Source organism: Hyperolius riggenbachi, chromosome 4, assembly GCF_040937935.1.
Source record: "Hyperolius riggenbachi isolate aHypRig1 chromosome 4, aHypRig1.pri, whole genome shotgun sequence".
Taxonomy (NCBI): Eukaryota; Metazoa; Chordata; class Amphibia; order Anura; family Hyperoliidae; genus Hyperolius; species Hyperolius riggenbachi.
Genome location: NC_090649.1, coordinates 237,858,160 through 237,875,636, shown reverse-complemented (window position 1 = coordinate 237,875,636; position 17,477 = coordinate 237,858,160). Strand labels below are relative to the sequence as shown.

General features: G+C 42.4%; 1 protein-coding gene across 2 annotated transcripts in view; it reads right to left on the bottom strand.

Moving 5' to 3' along the window:
* KCNQ5 (potassium voltage-gated channel subfamily Q member 5) overlaps positions 1-17,477 on the bottom strand; it is a 745,242-nt gene that overhangs the window by 115,231 nt on the left and 612,534 nt on the right. For both annotated transcript variants that reach the window (XM_068281488.1, XM_068281487.1), the window contains exons 6-7: positions 15,070-15,180; positions 8,591-8,686 (exon numbers count right to left, since the gene is read on the bottom strand). In XM_068281488.1, the coding sequence (XP_068137589.1) occupies positions 8,591-8,686; positions 15,070-15,180 (207 nt within the window). The remainder of the gene's footprint in view (positions 1-8,590; positions 8,687-15,069; positions 15,181-17,477) is intronic.

Below are 17,477 nucleotides of genomic sequence, written 5' to 3'. Positions count from 1 at the left end.
CACACAAATAAATCTTAAAGGACTTCCGAGGCCAAAAACAAGAAAATGACACTATACCTTTTTAATATCAGAATCCACGGAGGACGTCCCCCGCACCGTTCTGCCGTCATTGCAGCCCTTTTCGTTCCCCCATGACTCGGCCCGACCCCACTGAACGGGTCGCATGTATGCCACAAGTAAGATGGCCGCCACCTTGAGCCGCGGCTGCGCAGTACGCTTTGCCGCGAGTGCGACTGCGCAGCCTTTAGCCCGCCTCCCGCCGCGTGCAGAGTCCCGTAATGCTGCCCAAGGCTGTGCAGTCGCACTCGCGGCAAAGCGTACTGCGCAGCCGCGGCTCAAGGCGGCGGCCATCTTACTTGTGGCATACATGCGACCCGTTCAGTGGGGTCGGGCCGAGCCATGGGTGAACGAAAAGGGCTGCAATGACGGCGGAACGGTGCGGGAGACACGCTGGACGTCCTCCGTGGATTCTGATATTAAAAAGGTATAGTGTCATTTTCTTGTTTTTGGCCTCGGAAGTCCTTTAACTCCTTTTTCTTGCCACCAACAGAGCATTCTGTTGGTGACATCTGATTGCTGCTGCGATTGTTTTTTCTTTTTTATTGGGCTTTTATTTATTGAGCCTTTTTTTCAATTACTCTAGTCCCCCCCTCCCTTTCCCCCTAAATTGACACTAGACAGCGATCTATACTTTTTCCCTCCTCTCATAGGCACCAGCCTTTGAGAGGGACTTGATTGTGAGCCGCTCGGAGGACAGCTAAGTGTCCCTTGTACAGTGCTGCACTAGATCGCAGTGCTGTAAAGATGTAAACAAAGAGGGTTTTTTTTATTCGTTAATAGCTTGCCAGCCATGATCATGGGCTGGCAAGCTGATGACAGAGCTACGCTCCGTGTCTCTGCAGGGAACGATCACACATGAACGCGTGTTCCTTGCTATACCCCGCCTACCACTCTTAACCCCGATCATGTTAGGCGGTCCTGGGGCTGCCACCCTCCCGCCACCGATCGGTGTTAGGCCTTGTATGGGGGACTGAACTCTCGTTAGTGGGTTCCTATCAGCTATTCATGGTGTGGCTTCCTAAGTGATTGTATTCACACACACACACACACACACACACACACACACACACACACACACACACACACACACACTCTCATACATACACACACACTCACACACACTCTCATACACACACACACACACACACACACTCACACACTCTCATACACACACACACACTCTCATACAAACACACACACACACTCTCATACACACACACACTCACACACTCTCATACATACACACACACTCACACACTCTCACACATACACACACACACACACACACACACACACACACACACACACACACACACACACACACTCTCATACACAAACACACACACTCTCATACACACACACACACACACACTCTCATACACACACACACACACACACACACACACACACACTCTCATACACACACACACACTCTCATACACACACACACACACACACACACACACACACACACACACACACACACACACACACACACACACACTCACACTCACACACTCTGTCTCAGGATGTGCCCACTGTTACATCCTGAGACAGAAATGTTTAATGAAAACACAGATTATATTTCTTACTCTGAACAGTCTTTTCAGTCTTCTCCAGTCATATGAAAAAAATTCTGCAGGTGGCTCCCACTTAAAGTGGAACCACACTTAGAATTCTTCTTTACTCTAAAAAATTAGCCACAGCATGTTAACCTATGGAGAAAAAAAATATTACAATTTATGGAAATCCTAGGAAAACCTAAAGTTTTCTTGGTTTCACTTTTGCAGAAGGTACTGAAAGGATTAAGCCTCAGTATTTACTATATGGGGAGCTGCCTAGTAAGAGCTCCCTTGCAGTCTATTCACAGTTGCTGATACGAATTAATTAGACACCTTAATCTGCCTAAATAACCACAGAGCATTGAGAAGTATTTTTTTTCAGCAACTATATGTGGAATAAAGAATTTTTATTGTGTGCCATGCAAGAATTCGGGTCGTCTTTAATCACTCCTCCTCCTTCCTTCCTTCCTTCCTACCTTCCGTCCAATGAGTCATACTGTCAGCTCTCCATCTAGACAGCTTGAGCCACCAGAATGGAAGGATAAATCATATAGGAGCCAGTAAGCTCAGAAGTGACTCCACTACTCCACTGCTAAGTTGATCTGAACTGATTTTCCCATGGCTGGCTGCAACACTAGAAAAGATTTTCAGGATATGAAACAGCATGGATATGAAACAGCATGATTAAGCATCTCTGTTTCAGGATATAACATTGTATTGAGGTGCATGGCTCCACCAAGGAGTCCTGTTAAAGCAGTTGTATCACAAAAAAATAGATGCTGCACACATAAATTAAAGAGGCGTAAAATGGAAGCTTCCTTGGTACAGGGGTGCATCATGTCACAGCAGTAACGTGAAATGAAACAAGCTGTGTGTATTCATTTACGGAGACAGTGACTTCATACACACAGCTTGTTCCATTTGACATTACTGGGTTTCCTAGACTAGTAAAGAATTCACAACTTTATGTGAGTGAGAAACAACGTGGATTTTATGACACTAAAAACATTATGATATCTTTAACATTATGATATCATCTGAAAACATTATTATATCATTATTATATAATTAATATTAAAATAAATATTAATTTACTACCAATATTTTGCATAAAGTATTTTACATGCATATTAGCAGTTTTCCTGTATGTGTGTTGCACTATTACCACTGCACACTATTTTGTCAGTTAGACATTGCAGCTGCTGTTCAGGAAATGCTATTGAAAATCAAGAAAACCATGAGCATCCCCCATGAGGAGATGGACTGGCCCAAAACCTGTCGGTTCTGTCAGATTTTTAACTGCCTACATTTTTCGCGATAGTGGTCCTTTAACAATATGTCCGCTTCCATGAAAGCAGGAAGGCAGATTTATTGCAGGATAAGCTGTAAAAAAGAAACGTTTTTCTATAAAGGTTATTATGCTGTTGCATCTCTTTTAGAGAAGAGAGGAAGTTCTGAGTTGAAAAGTGTATTACCAGTCATACAGTCATATCAATTCATGCCATGCTCTGATAAGGTGCGTACACACGTACTACGGCCACCAACGACGGGTCCGTCAGACCCTCTCGCTGGGCGGACTTTCAGGCGACAGTAGCGCGTGTGTACACCCTGTCGGCGGACTGATAAGGCTGAGCGGATCGCTCCGAAACAGCCTTATCAGTCCGCCGACAGTGCGTACACTTGCGCTACTGTCGCCTAAAAGTCCGCCCAGCGGGAGGGTCTGACGGACCCGTCATTGGCGGCCGTAGTGCGTGTGTACGCACCTATAAGGAGCAGAAAGTCCAAAACAGTGTATTGTTGTTAGCGGTTCTGGATGTAGGCCTTGCTATCTGGAATATAAACAGATGCTTTGTGTATTCAGAAGTGATGTATCATAGTTAACAATAGTCGCTCACTTAAAGGGAAACTTAAGCCTGAGGGGAAAAAAAACAGTTTTACTTACCTGGGGCTACTACCGGCCCCCTGCACTCATCCTGTGCCCATGCCAGTACTAAACGAGTCTCCGGTCCCCTGCCGCAGCTTAGTTTTGTTTTCGGCGACTGACTCTGTAGCCGGCCACTGCTTCTGCGTGGCCCTGGACGCGCGCGTCCTCCTTGTTGGCACAGGTGTAGTAGAGATTTTCTTGCACTGTGCCCACGCAGGACACTCCCAGCCACAGAAGCGCAAATAAGGACGCATGCGGCCAGGGCCATGCAGGAGCAGTGCCCAGCGGCAGAGCCAGTCGCCGAAAATGAAACTAAGCTGCGGCGGGGGAGCGGAGGCTCGTTTAGTACCGGCATGCGCATAGGATGAGTACAGGGTCGGTAAAAGCCCCAGGAATGTAAAACTGTTTCCCCCCAGGCTTAAGTTTCCCTTTAAACCTGAATTATTGTAAATACCTTCTGTTTTAAGAAGGCAAAATTATATTCGTAGAGTGAATATCAGCTTGAAATCCAGTTGTCCACTTTAAATGGCTATGTAAAAATTGCTATTCCTAATCGCTCTCCTCCGACCTGACCAGGATTCTTGTTTCCACATCCACTTTGGCGCAAGTCACAACAATATAATTCTAGACTCACTTGAATGTTATGTCTTATACAGAGAATTTTGTGTTGGCTAGGTTCCCATTATGCACGTTACATAATTCCTGTGCTACAAAGTAAGCATAATGCAGTGTGAACTCTGCACATTATAACGTGCACGTTACTTTTCACAGTATATAGAATAGCCATGTCAGCATGCTGATTAATACAGACACTATCCGGAAATGCACTGTAGAAAGTGCAATAGGATAATGTGGTCAGTTACAACACAGAGATGTGAACATGCCCATCGAATTGTACGAGCAGTGCATCCACATGCAGCAACGTGCACTGTGTGAATGCAGCCTTAGCCCTTATCACTTGTGCATGATATATCCTCAGTACAGTTAAAGCTAGATATGCACAGATCAATTACAGTCCAATATGTCAAACTGGACCGTCTTTACCCAGTTGTAAGTTGATTGGACAGTAATTGATTCCTTCTCCACACTACAAGCTGAATCTCAATTGTTTTTAGCAGAAATCTACCAGGAACTGGTGGAACCACAAGCGTAGCACTACATAATGCAATGTCAGCAAAAGCTCGGTATACAGAGGCGCCAGAGTAGAGTAAAACGTTTTAAAAACCGTTTAAAAGCAGAGGAGGATGTTAGGGTGGACTTACCTCCCTCTTACAAAAAAGAAAACTCACTCGAGTCTCGATAAAACAGAATTGACAAATAATTTATTCAACTCCACAAATGCAACGCGTTTCGCCGGTGTGACTCCGCTTCCTCAGGCAAAAATGGGAGCACAACTCAGTGGGTCAAGCAGTAGGTTTGAGCGCCTCTGTCACAGACTGCACTGCTGTGACAGAGGCGCTCAAACCTACTGCTTGACCCACTGAGTTGTGCTCCCATTTTTGCCTGAGGAAGTGGGGTCACGCCCACGAAACGCGTTGCATTTGTGGAGTTGAATAAATGATTTGTCAATTCTGTTTTATCGAGACTCGAGTGAGTTTTCTTTTTTGTAAGAGGGAGGTAAGTCCACCCTAACATCCCCCTCTGCTTTTAAACGTTTTTTAAAACGTTTTACTCTAATCTGGCACCTCCGTATACCGAGTTTTTGCTGATCTTCTAGTCCACCCTGGGTGGAGGGGTGCATCCCCATCTACTATCTACAGAGAGCGACTTCTTAACCTGAGTGGGGTCAGGTCCTAATGCTCCCCACCTGCATTTAAAGTGGTTGCCTATGGGTAACCTGTGTTTGTGAGTATATACACATAAAATTGTATTGAACTCATTTTACCTGACAATACTGCACCATTTTGGGCTCTCGATTCTCTTCTTGTTTTTAAGCATAATGCAATGTATTGCTATACAGATATTGATCCACTATTGTTGCTTCTGCCCAGCACCTCTTGCACAGAGATTCTCCGACAAGTCCAATCACACTTTTGATCGATAAATTGTCCAAAATCAATTGAAAGTAAATAGATAGGAATATTAAACGTACTTACATTTTGAATAGAGAATTGGAGAAAGTTCTGAATATTGTTTCAGTTTAAGGGCTCAATTCACAAAAGAGTGCTAACTCAGTTAGCACGCCCAAAGCTTTCATTGATCGCGCGCAAAGTTTACCGCTGCGCGGTAAGCGCGAAACGTCGGACCGGGTGCGACTAAACCGTCGCACCGGGTGCCCCTAAAGCAGGGGTCTCAAACTCAATTTACCTGGGGGCCGCAGGAGGCAAAGTCAGGATGAGGCTGGGCCGCATAAGGAATTTCACAATCGCGGCGCATCGCCGCCTCTGCCCGCCCCTTCACTCTTCCTTTACAGAGAGGGGCGGGGAGAGGCGGCAATCCGTGCGGCGATTGACGTCAGGAGGGGCAGAGCTGAAGCTGAAAGCTCTGCCCCTTCCAGGAAATGCCAGCAGATTGCCCCCCGGGCAATTTGGGGGCTCTGCAGCCCTCGTTTAGCGGCGGGGATGCGACGGATTACTTGGGAGCACTGAAGCAAACTATAAGGAAGCTTTTGCCAGCGAGGACCACAAAATATTGTATCGAGGGCCGCAAATGGCCCGCGGGCCGCGAGTTTGAGACCCCTGCCCTAAAGCATTGAACCAGGTGCGCCCGAAACAACGTTTCGGGCGCACCTAGTGTGATGTTTTAAGGGGCACCCGGTGCAACGGTTTAGCTACGATTCGCACGCACCACGCAGCGCTAAACTTTCTGCACGTTAATTTAACGTGCAAAACTTTGCGCGTCCTAAGGGGCTTTAGGCGTGCTAAGGGGTTTTTAGGCATGCTAACTAAGTTTGCACTCTTTTGTTAATCTAGCCCTACATTTTTTGTGTTGAGTGTCAAAGAAAGACATTTGAAATATTTGAAATACGCTCTGTTTATGTGAAATTGGGGAGCAGTAATCGGGTATAAAAATAGAAAAATTGTCCATTAAAAAAATTGTCTTTTAATTTGGCAGTGTGGCCTGCAAACAAAAATGAAATGCATTGTTGTATACAGGCAGTAGAGCTATTCTGTATTGCTATCCATTTGATGGAATCCTTGCACATCTGTGCCCATAGACTGGAGATGGGAGTGCTGCTGTGCACAGGTGTCAGTAAAGGTGGCCATACACTTTTACTGTCAATAGCTAGCAGAATGATCAAATCTGCTAGAAAGTGATGCAGCAACCAATGCCCAAGTGAGCAATTTCCAGCCAAAATCAAACCCCTCAATGGCACTGGACAAACGATATTGCTCAATTGGCAACATTTGTTTTCAGGACTACTAGTGTGCAATGTTGGCAGCAGAGTACACTCGCCTGTCTGCCGGTGCTCATCTTCTCACCATTGGCTCCAGGTTGCTCCTCTCTGTCTCTTCTCTTCATTTCCTGTGTCCCCATGTGAAACATTAGAGGCCGAACACTACAGGCCACGTAAAGTACATGCCACCGGGCCTTTAGTCTTCAGCCCCTAGTGTTTGCCATGGGACAAGGGGAGGAGCAGCCCAGGCAGTAATGGAAAGAAGACAGGTGAGTGTAAGTTCTTCTGCCAATAGTCTGCACGGCCATGGGGGAGACCTGGGGGGCCCGGCAGTTAGTGCACAGCTCTACAGATTTTCAATAGATTTCATGCAGAATTCCCCTATTGCTAAACTATTGGAAATATGAATGCATACACCGGGCTCTGTGACGGTTATCTCAGCAGTTGCTGATCAGGAAGACAGCGTGACTGCAGTTAGACAGCAAACTCCCTCTAGTGGCTAATCTACAAACCTGAACATGTGAAATAATACTGCAACACCAGCACACTACACAGGTGATGCACTGACACATTTTCAGCAGCCTACAGTACCACTTGTTTTGCCAGATGTGGGGACCATAAAATGAAACGCCTCTATTTCTGAGAAAATGGCAACATCTTGAGTTCAGCTCTGTACGCTGCAGTGATTATGGCAGGCCTTTATTCCCCTAGCTTACAGGCAACCATGTGAAACACACATCTGCAGAATATAGTTATAGCACAGGCTTCTTTTCAGACACTGATATGGGGATATCAAAGTTTGCTGTCGGTCAGTGGATTACCTCTAATCGAGATTCGATCCCTTGAGCAAAACTATTGGGCTATACAGACACATCGCTAGCCTGTAGGCTAGTGACACATTATTTTGCTATAGAGGGGGGTGGATGGATGATGGTGTGGTGCACAATGGAGCAGCTTTGTGCAGGAGGGGTAAGGAGGAGGACAATGCTCTCGGCCGAGATGACCAGGCATTTCAGATATCACAGGTTCCACTCTTGGCAGAGGAGGCCCCAACTGGCTGTCGCAGTTAAGAACCATTTGGTGCGTGTGTATGAGGCTGTGTGCAGCTAACTACTCAAGCTAGAAGGTGGGAATTTTCTCAGTAGTCTATACTCAAACATGGGGAGCACAGATCGCATGGTAATTCATCTTTTGGAAATAAAAACTGTCCACAAAGTAAAATGGAAAGCTGCTTTAAATATAAATATAAATTACAAAACATCTTATGATATTCACTTTTTAGCAATTTTGACAGAATGTGGAGTTTTACTTTTATAGTGCTGTGGAATCATGCAGCGTAATATAATGTGGAAACCTGCAAACAGCTTTTCCAAAAAAACAACTGAATACAATACCAGTAACATAGGACTGGCCATGGGTTACCTTACATTGTAGTATGAATGCACACAAGGATCTTTATGTATTTTATCACTCTACTCATTGTACCCATTGTCATAAAAATCCCGGATCCAGGAAATTAATTTTACAAGACAAGCATTTTAGTTGCCCTAAACGACTGACATTCACTCACTGTTTTCTGTGAAAATCTTTTGGACATCAGCAGCCAGATTTAGAATCTTGACAAATAAATGCATATGCTATTATTGGTTATGTAGGTTTTGTTTTCCACAACGGCCATGTAAACATTCAGGATGTTTCTGTTCTCACCTGAATTAAGCTAGCTGCAGGGTTCCTCCTCTTTTCAAAGTGCTTCTGTCTGTGCTGTTCTTGAACTTTTAAGGCAAACCCGGAACCAAGAATACCCTGTAATGCAATACATCCATTATTGTTTTGCAGAATCGGGGTTACTGCTGTGCACTGCTAATAATAAGAAAACATAAGAATAGTAATTATATCTTTCTAGGAGGGAAATTCCACTTTCACTATAACATTACCAGAAATGGAGATTATTAATGGAGAGGGCTTTTTTGTTTGTTTTTATTTTCAATTGAAATGCTATTAAAAGGTACATTTCACTTTTATTCTGTATCCATTAAAACATTTCCAAAACTGACAGTAAATTCAAATTGTTCTTCCACGGCATTGTACTCTGTGCATTCTGTTTGGGATACTGTTGTTATGTGGCAGTCTAGACAATCTAACTTTGCTGCAGAGCAGTACAAAGCCTCAGTCAGTGTTCAGCAACTGGACTAATCCATTGACTGACAACAAACTCTGATTCTCACACCCACCAGTCTCTGCTACCAACAATCCACAATGACTGTGTTTTCATACAGTACATCTCAAATTTTGTAGCTTTGAAAAAGGGACAACATATGGTGAGCGAAGTGTGCCACAGCAAAAATGTGGGCATGGTCATAAGATATGGTGGGCGAAGCCAAATGTACATGAACCTACTAGTAGGGTGCCCCTTTTTCTTGAAGAAAAACATAAGGCCCTAGATACAAAACATAAGCTAATTTCCACAGTAACCACTTTTTACATTATACTTAACCAGAAATATTCCCCACACCTGAACCACAAAGCCATCTAAGACAATTTAGCCTCAGCTGTTCTCACCTCCACAGAGCTGTTCCAACTCTGATCACAGGCCTGCTCATGTACAATATAGTAACAGTGTATATTAGATGCTTGTCTCATCTTGGCAGGAATGTGCCATTTCATGCCCCTTCTAGACTGCCCTCCCCTATTGAAGCCTCTACCATGTATGGGGGAGAGGGGGGCTTTGGTGGCCCAGTAAAGATGCATCCCTCATTCATTACATTTGAAGTGGAATATCGCCACAACCTTGTTGATAATTAGATATAATTATCAGCATTTCTCTGGCCTGAAGGATCTGTTTACTCATGGTTTTTTCAAAGCTACAAGATAAAGTAATGGAAGGAGCTCAGCAGTTAAAACTAGGCTTTATCACAATGCTCGTTTCCTGCATAGCTCTAAATTGTTAATAATGTAAAGGCAGACATGCTAGATTAAAGTTGGCTGAGGTGGCCGATAACGACTCCCTCTGCCGATAATCTGGTACAGTATGTGTACAGCAACCCTGACTGCTGCCTGGCTAGTGATCTGCCAGAGAGATGAATGTGGCTGAGAGATGTCCTATAGCTTTATTCTCCCCGCTCAGCCCCACCACTGTCTGACGTTACATCTGGGCCACTCCGTTGGCACTCTGCCCCCCTCCCCCCCATATTGCAATAGAACATGTCAGTAGCCTGAAGACTAACTTTGCATCTTTACAGCCTCGGGTCACGATCACCGTGGGGTGACATGAATCTAGCATATGTACCGGCCTTTAATTCTTCAGCAGATTAGACTTCATTAAAAATTCATTCATAAAGATCAGATTGCATCTTACAATCTGACACTGTGCTATAGAATGCTTTCTTGGAGGCTCTGTTCCCACTACCACATGCGGCCAGCAGGAGCGAACAGTGTCGTGTCATCTCTGATCGTCCACCGTGGTTACGCTGGACCGCATTGCAGAGGTGCTTCCCTATAGGCTATAAGGGGGAACGCATCCGTGTCCCCGGGATTATCGTGGACTGCACAAAAGTGTGGCAGCTCATCACAACTGATCTCACAGATCTGCTGCAGAGTGACAAGTGTGAACGGCTCATATTTATAACATATGAGCTGTTCACATGATGAGCGGAGAATGGACAAAAAAGTCCATTCCCTGCTCAGAGCCTTATCCTTATCCATGCAGGCTAGTAAAGTCTGCTTGTGGGGACATATCTGGACATCTAAATGTCCACTGAGAACGTGCAAATTGTATTAACAATTTCAAACAAGTAAAATAATAAAGTTTACAGGTGAAAAGCTTCACCTTTTAGGTAATCAGGAAGTCATCCATGCTCCTTTTTCCAGAAAATCAGAATACTACAATGAAGGACAAATACAGTCTCATTGTCACTGAATAATTAATTAGATGAAGTTATTTTCCAAGGGGACTGAGGTGGGAGTGCCTTTCAATCTAGAGAGGTGCTAAATTGATTAACCAAAAGATTAAAGAAAAGCAAACAAGGTTAGCAACTTTGTGTATATGGATGATTGGGATTAAAGAGAAAACCACACAGAATAGGTTAAATAATAGTTGTCATTGCTTTTTGCTGACAGTCTGCTTACAGCAATAATATAGTAATATAGCAGTGATAGTTGTCATTCCTTTTTTGCTAACCGTCATGTGGCTGTGCTGAGGCTCCTGTAATGTCCTATGTATAAGGGGACAAGGATGAGAAGCAGCAGACATGTAAAATACAGCCTTGGCCAATTTCTTACCGGTACAGACATCAAATCTTCAGCCAGATCACAAATGATCTATTATAACTGAACATTTAAACTCCTGGTCATCATAGCTTTAGACCAGCAGGGGTACTGAAAACAAATGTTATATATTGAGGAAAAGAGAAATGGGAATAAAGAAAGAAAGAAAACTAAGATCTATAAATAGTATTCGCTAACTGATAATTTTGCATGGTGGTCCATAAGCTTTTCATTAAAAGATCTGTTCCATGTGTTACATAAAAAGAAAGATTAAACTCTAAATCAGGACATGAAACAATTACAACATAGCAAGGAAAGAATTAGTTATTAGACCTGCAGATTAAGCAGGAAGTATAGTTGTTATTAATAAAGCTTAGTACAGATTGGAGATGGAAATACTATTATCTCACATTGACACCTTCAGTGCAGGGTTTGGAACAGTGGATCTTGATGACCAGGAATATAAATACATGTAGCCTGGGGTGGCTCATATACTCCCCAAAATGCAGAAACACAAAGAACACGCCCCAGAGGGCTCTTTAGTAAATGGTATTGGGCCTCTGCTCCAAGACTGTCTGAATATTCTAAATAAATATTTTTGCATTCTCTTCTTCTTGACATAAAGCATTATATATAGAATCTTAAAGGTATTGAATTGGAGAATTACTTTTTTTCTAACAGTGGCAGAGGTTTCCTTTCTTTATACCACTACACTGCAAGAGATGGGTGTAGACATTTAAGCAAATAGGATACACTGAAAACTACAGAGATTTTGTCTGGGAATATATGAAATTATTCAGAAATGATTTGCAGTAGGAGGCATGGGTGTAACTACAGGGGAGCATTAACAGTTATGCTAACAGTGAGTCCCTTGTGAAGTTTGAGAGGATATGGGATATATGGCTAGATTCTCAGGACACGCTGGATGCAGACCAGGTATAATAATATTGTCCTATCTATATACAGTTGATGCACCTATGGAAATTTTCTTCTGGCACTGATACATTTACCTAGTTGTTTGAGTTTGGCGCTATGTTGGTACCTTTAATAGTTTGAATACACTGTCTGTAAATGCATAGTTTCTTCGTTGCTATGTTATATACTATGTAAGAGATGTTTACAGCTTGTGTACTATTCCTGTACGTTTTGTTGTCATTGCTGGAGTATACACTCTGTTGTTGTGCTATTTTTTTTTAATTTGCATTTATATGTCCAATAAAATAAATAAAAAAAAAAAACGTTATGTGCACAGCAACAATGCAAATCATATTTTACTTTGGACCATTAGGATTCCCAGTTACCGTATACTGTATAATTTCTCAAAAATTTCAGAAACAAAGGATAATGTATAAAATTTAAACAAAAGCAAAATCAGAATGTGTAGGGTGTATGGGTCATCGTTCTCAGTCAGAAATCCTGACAGGTCAGTTGTATCAGCTACCCTAATCCAAAACAGTAGCACATCCGTAGATGAAAACATTGAGCCACCTAATGTATGAGGAATAATCTTCTAGGAAGATGAAGGTCGGTTTTATCGTTACTTTACGTAAACCTATTAAGAAGCTAAATGTCAGCAGCCACCCACTCTTTATATAATGAGGTTATATAAAGCCTCAACCATCAGCTTGACATATAAAATTTCATTTAGCAACATCCCACTCAACCAACTGACTCTTCTCAGTAAAACATAACCATAGTACTGTGTTCTAAGATCTGTTTTTCATTTTAATTGGTCTCGAATAATCAAAATCGACCATATTATTGTACTTTTAAACTCTGTCTGGTGGCCTCATTAAAAACTTTTTTCTTGCAGACATTGATCTGAAAACGAATAAATTCAATAACATCAGTCTCTAGTGGACAAAGACCAATATGTGAGCTACAAATCACAAGCAACAATCTGAAAGGATATTAACTTCATTAATTCTAACAGAATGCTTGATATTTAAGAAAGAAATCTTCTATTCTGGCTCTACATGAACAAAGAACCTGGAAGTAATATATTAATGTGTCTCGTGAGGATATATTTTAAGATAAAAGATATATTGTTTTTAATTTGAGGAGAAGGCTATAACAATTTTCTTTTTTTAAAAAAAAGGAAAGAATATTTCTGTTAAGTTATCTGCTGTTCAAGATGCACTTACACATATCCACTACGGCCATTCAGCAATACATTTATAAAAAACACTTTGGTGGCAAAACCTGACATGTTGTTGATCATAGCATTCTCTCGTAGATAGCTCAGGTGGTGCAATTTTTTGATATTCAGTAACTACATACATAAGGAGGGATCAAAAAACCTCTAATTGGTCACCCTGGCCATTGACCAAGCAACAAAATAGATAACTACAGTAAAGTATAATTTATTCAACACAGGCGGGGATTGGCTGATGTCGGATATGGGTTCTTTCCGGTTGCTTGAGAAGTCAAGCAACCAGGGCCTAAATTTCACACTAACCTTCCCCTACAGATCAAATGCAGAGCAAGATGTTGGCAAGAAGGTGAGTGCTCGCCCTGCAGGTGGGAGTTAGTGAGCTGATGGCTGAGCTGACCAGGGAATGGGGGCAACCAGCACACTTGGAGTGCAGATGAATCTACATTCTTGTCAGAATGTTTGTGTTTAGCAAAGGGTGGAGTCTAAGGCTCCTAAGATGTAAATCTGGCAATGCTCACTAGCAATTATTATCATACTTACTAATCCCGATTCACAGGTCATCGCCTCCATTCAAAACAAGCATTTAAAACTTGCTTCAGGAAAATTGGTAGAGCCATGCAAATCATTCCTTTATACCCCAAAACAGGGGTGTCTAAACTTTTTCAAGGAGGGCCAGATTTGATAATGTAAAAGAGCCCAATGGCATTATATTAAACAATACAAATTGCATATTAATATTCTGGTTTTTAATATTGTCATTTTTACACAGCAAATGTAAGAATTTAGATATACAGATTATGGTATACAAGTTATCTGAATGTCTAGCAGAAATAGAAAACATCCAGAAAATCAGCAGTGTCTAATTTTGGTAAAAGAACAACAGGTTTTATTTAATGTAACCATGACAGTTGTAGGGTCACTGCAAGTTTTACACAGCCATGTGGTGTAGCTATGTCTTTGCTGAAAAATCATTGGTGTCAAACCTGAAAAACTCTACAGCACTGCATGTCTAGTGAGAGCTGTGATTGGTCAATCATTCATACTTATATTATGGTAGTTGGCAGTTGTTTGTTATAAAGTGCTGCCACCATGTGTTCAAAAGAGAAACTGCATGTTGAATTGTATGATTTATTTATTGTTTATGCCCGTGGGCCAGAAATAACATATTTTGAACAGGTGTGAGCCACATCAAAATACAAACTTGAGCCATGATTGGCCCTCAGGCCGGTAGTTGGATTTCATTGGTGTATTGATTAGAGAGCTATGATTCTCAAATTGCATTCTGGTTTTTATTATTAATATTATTTAGCACCAACACATTCCATGGTACTTTACATTTCCTGGAATGCAAACTATGTATATGTTACAGCCAGAACCTGAAGTCTAGCCGCTTTGAGTTCTGGCCAGCCAAAATGGGAAGTGGCTGGGCTACCATGGCCAGTGTGAAAACAGGCTGATGTGGCATGAGCAGGACAGTTGAAATCGAAATTCAGATCGGACATGTTGGAAATAATCGATCTGGCAGGTAAATCTACCAGAAAATTGTATGGTGTGTACCTAGCATAAGAATATCTGCTGTTTTGTAACAAGTTCATTGAACTAGTTGCTGTCTTTGTATTTTATAACCACATTTTAACTTTAAAACTCTCCTAAAATTGCAGACTAAACAGACATTGATCACAACTCATAGTGTATTTTACAGCCTTGCCATTTTATGAGGTTTTATCAAGCTTGGTAAATAGATTTTGTATGTTTTATTCATACTTACTGCAGGCAATGCAAAGAAGGAAATACCAAGCAGAGCGAAGCCAGCTGACAGGAGTCTTCCAAGCCATGTGTGTGGAGTTTTATCACCATAGCCAATGGTAGTCAGTGTGATCTAAGGGATAACATTGAGATGAAACCGGTTACTGACATGATTTTACCCTTCAGTACAGACATCATTTTCTTCAGGTTACCATTTTACAATCCATTATACAGCCATGTATACTGAGGGGTGAGGTTCCTGTGCAATGCTGGGAATGCACCATGAGATATTTTGGCACATAGATGATTCAATAGATAATATCCAAAAGGTCCGATCTTTTTTTCGACTGTTTTTCTGATCGATTTCTCATAGAAATGAATGGAAATTGATCAGTAAAATGATCGGAAAATCAATCAGAGAATCGATCGGAAAGTAAATCTACTGAAAAATCTCATCATGTGCTCCCAGCATTAGATGTACGTATATGTGGATTGCAAGCAATTACTAAAGCCCTAGTTCAGAATTGTCATTCTTAGTAAAGGTGAACATATTTGATGCATATCAATTCAGCAGATCAACTCTGATCAGATTATGATCATAATGAGACTGATCTATAGCTGCAGTAATGACAGGGCTGGTTCTAGCTACAATGGGGCCCCGGGGAAAAAGTAGCCCAGAGGCCCCCCTGACACCAACCACTCCCCCGCATGCATTGACGTGACATAACATGCCTGTGTCATGTCGAGGAGAGCGCCGTTGCAGCTGTGACTGTGTAGGGAAGAAGGGAACCATGGTAACAGATGACTCGCAGTGGATCAGGACAGGAGGCAGGACTAAGTGGCAGCCTCAGCGTATTCCAAATAATGTATTTTTAAACAATGTTGCCCTGCCTGCTGGCTGCTGCTACTGCCTAGTGCCCTCCCCCACTCCCACAACATGCCACAACTATGCCAGCCAACTGGGGGCCCCCTACGAACTCTGTGGCCCTGGGGAAATTGTCCCCTTTGCCTGTATAGTAGCGCTGGCCCTGAGTGCTGTCCAGGAAGAGTTAATCTCTCACTGTAGGGAGGAGTGGGAGAGGTCATGTGATCTGTGCTCACAGGGAGCAAGCTTTTGTCTGCATCCTTGCTAGTTCCTATTCTTCGTGACTCTGTGGCATGTTACATGTAAGCACACAAAATAAAGAAGGGAGTGTGTCGGGAAGGTACAATGGCTCTTCTGTGAGTACTTTGCAGGAGCCACGGGGAATGCCTAATCGCTTTGGGGGGGGGGGGGTGATTGCGGGACAAGGGAGTGGCATGTTATTCTTGCCCAGGGCCTTATTTTGGCTAGAACCGCTGGCTAGAACCAGAGTGATTGTAACATTTCAAAAATATGACCACACACATATGTTTAATTTTTCCCCAATTTTGATAAAAAATAATTGGAAACTCTGAGGAAATTGCTAGGGTGTGTATATTCATAAATTGACAATCTAACACACACTATACAATCTTTAGAAAAATTGAAGAAAAATTTCCAGCATTCCGGATCAATAAAAATCGAAAAAAAACGGGAAATTTGATCAGATTTTTCAGTTGAATGAAAAAAGAGCTTTTGATTTTTTTTTTGGAAGATCCGATCATATTTATCGAATTGCCATAAAATTGGATCATTTTATGTATCATGTGTGGCCACCTTAAGGCTTATAGACAGACCAGCTAATCCTCAACCAAGGCAAATATTCTGCCCCACCCTAGCCTTGTAGCTAGTGTTTGTACAGCTGCTTACAACATCATTTAGTGATCCACCACAGGAGTCTCTTTGTTCCAGTGCTGCAGGGAGCCTGCTTGCCTGTGCACTGTTCCTCATCCCTCCTCACCTATCCATTGGACAGTACACACTCCTCAGCTGTAGCTAAACAGTTTCTGTACAGCACTTATGAAATGTCACCCTAAATATAATTCAATGATCAAGAAGAGCAATATTAATTGAGTGTGCCAATGAACTGGTGGGAGGCAATGTGTGAGGAACAAGGCGCTGTAAGCAAAGATTGGAATCTGACTTTTGTGAGAGTGTTTGGTAAATTTGCTGTATTGTTATGCTGGGAATACACAATGAGCTTTTTTGGCAGATTTATTGCCCGATCGATTTTCCAATCAATTTCCATTCACTTCTATGGGGAAAGTGATCAGAAAAATGATCGAAATCAGATCGGACCTGTCGGAAATTATCCATCCAGTGGTGGCTGGATGATGTCCTGGTTAAAGGCTCTGCCTCTGACATGGGAGACCAGGGTTCGAATCTCGGGTCTGCCTGTTCAGTAAACCAACACCTATTCAGCAGAAAACCTTAGGCAAGTCTCCCTAACACTACTACTGCCTATAGAGCGCGTCCTAGTGGCTGCAGCACTGGCGCTTTGAGTCCGCCAGGAGAAAAGCACTATATAA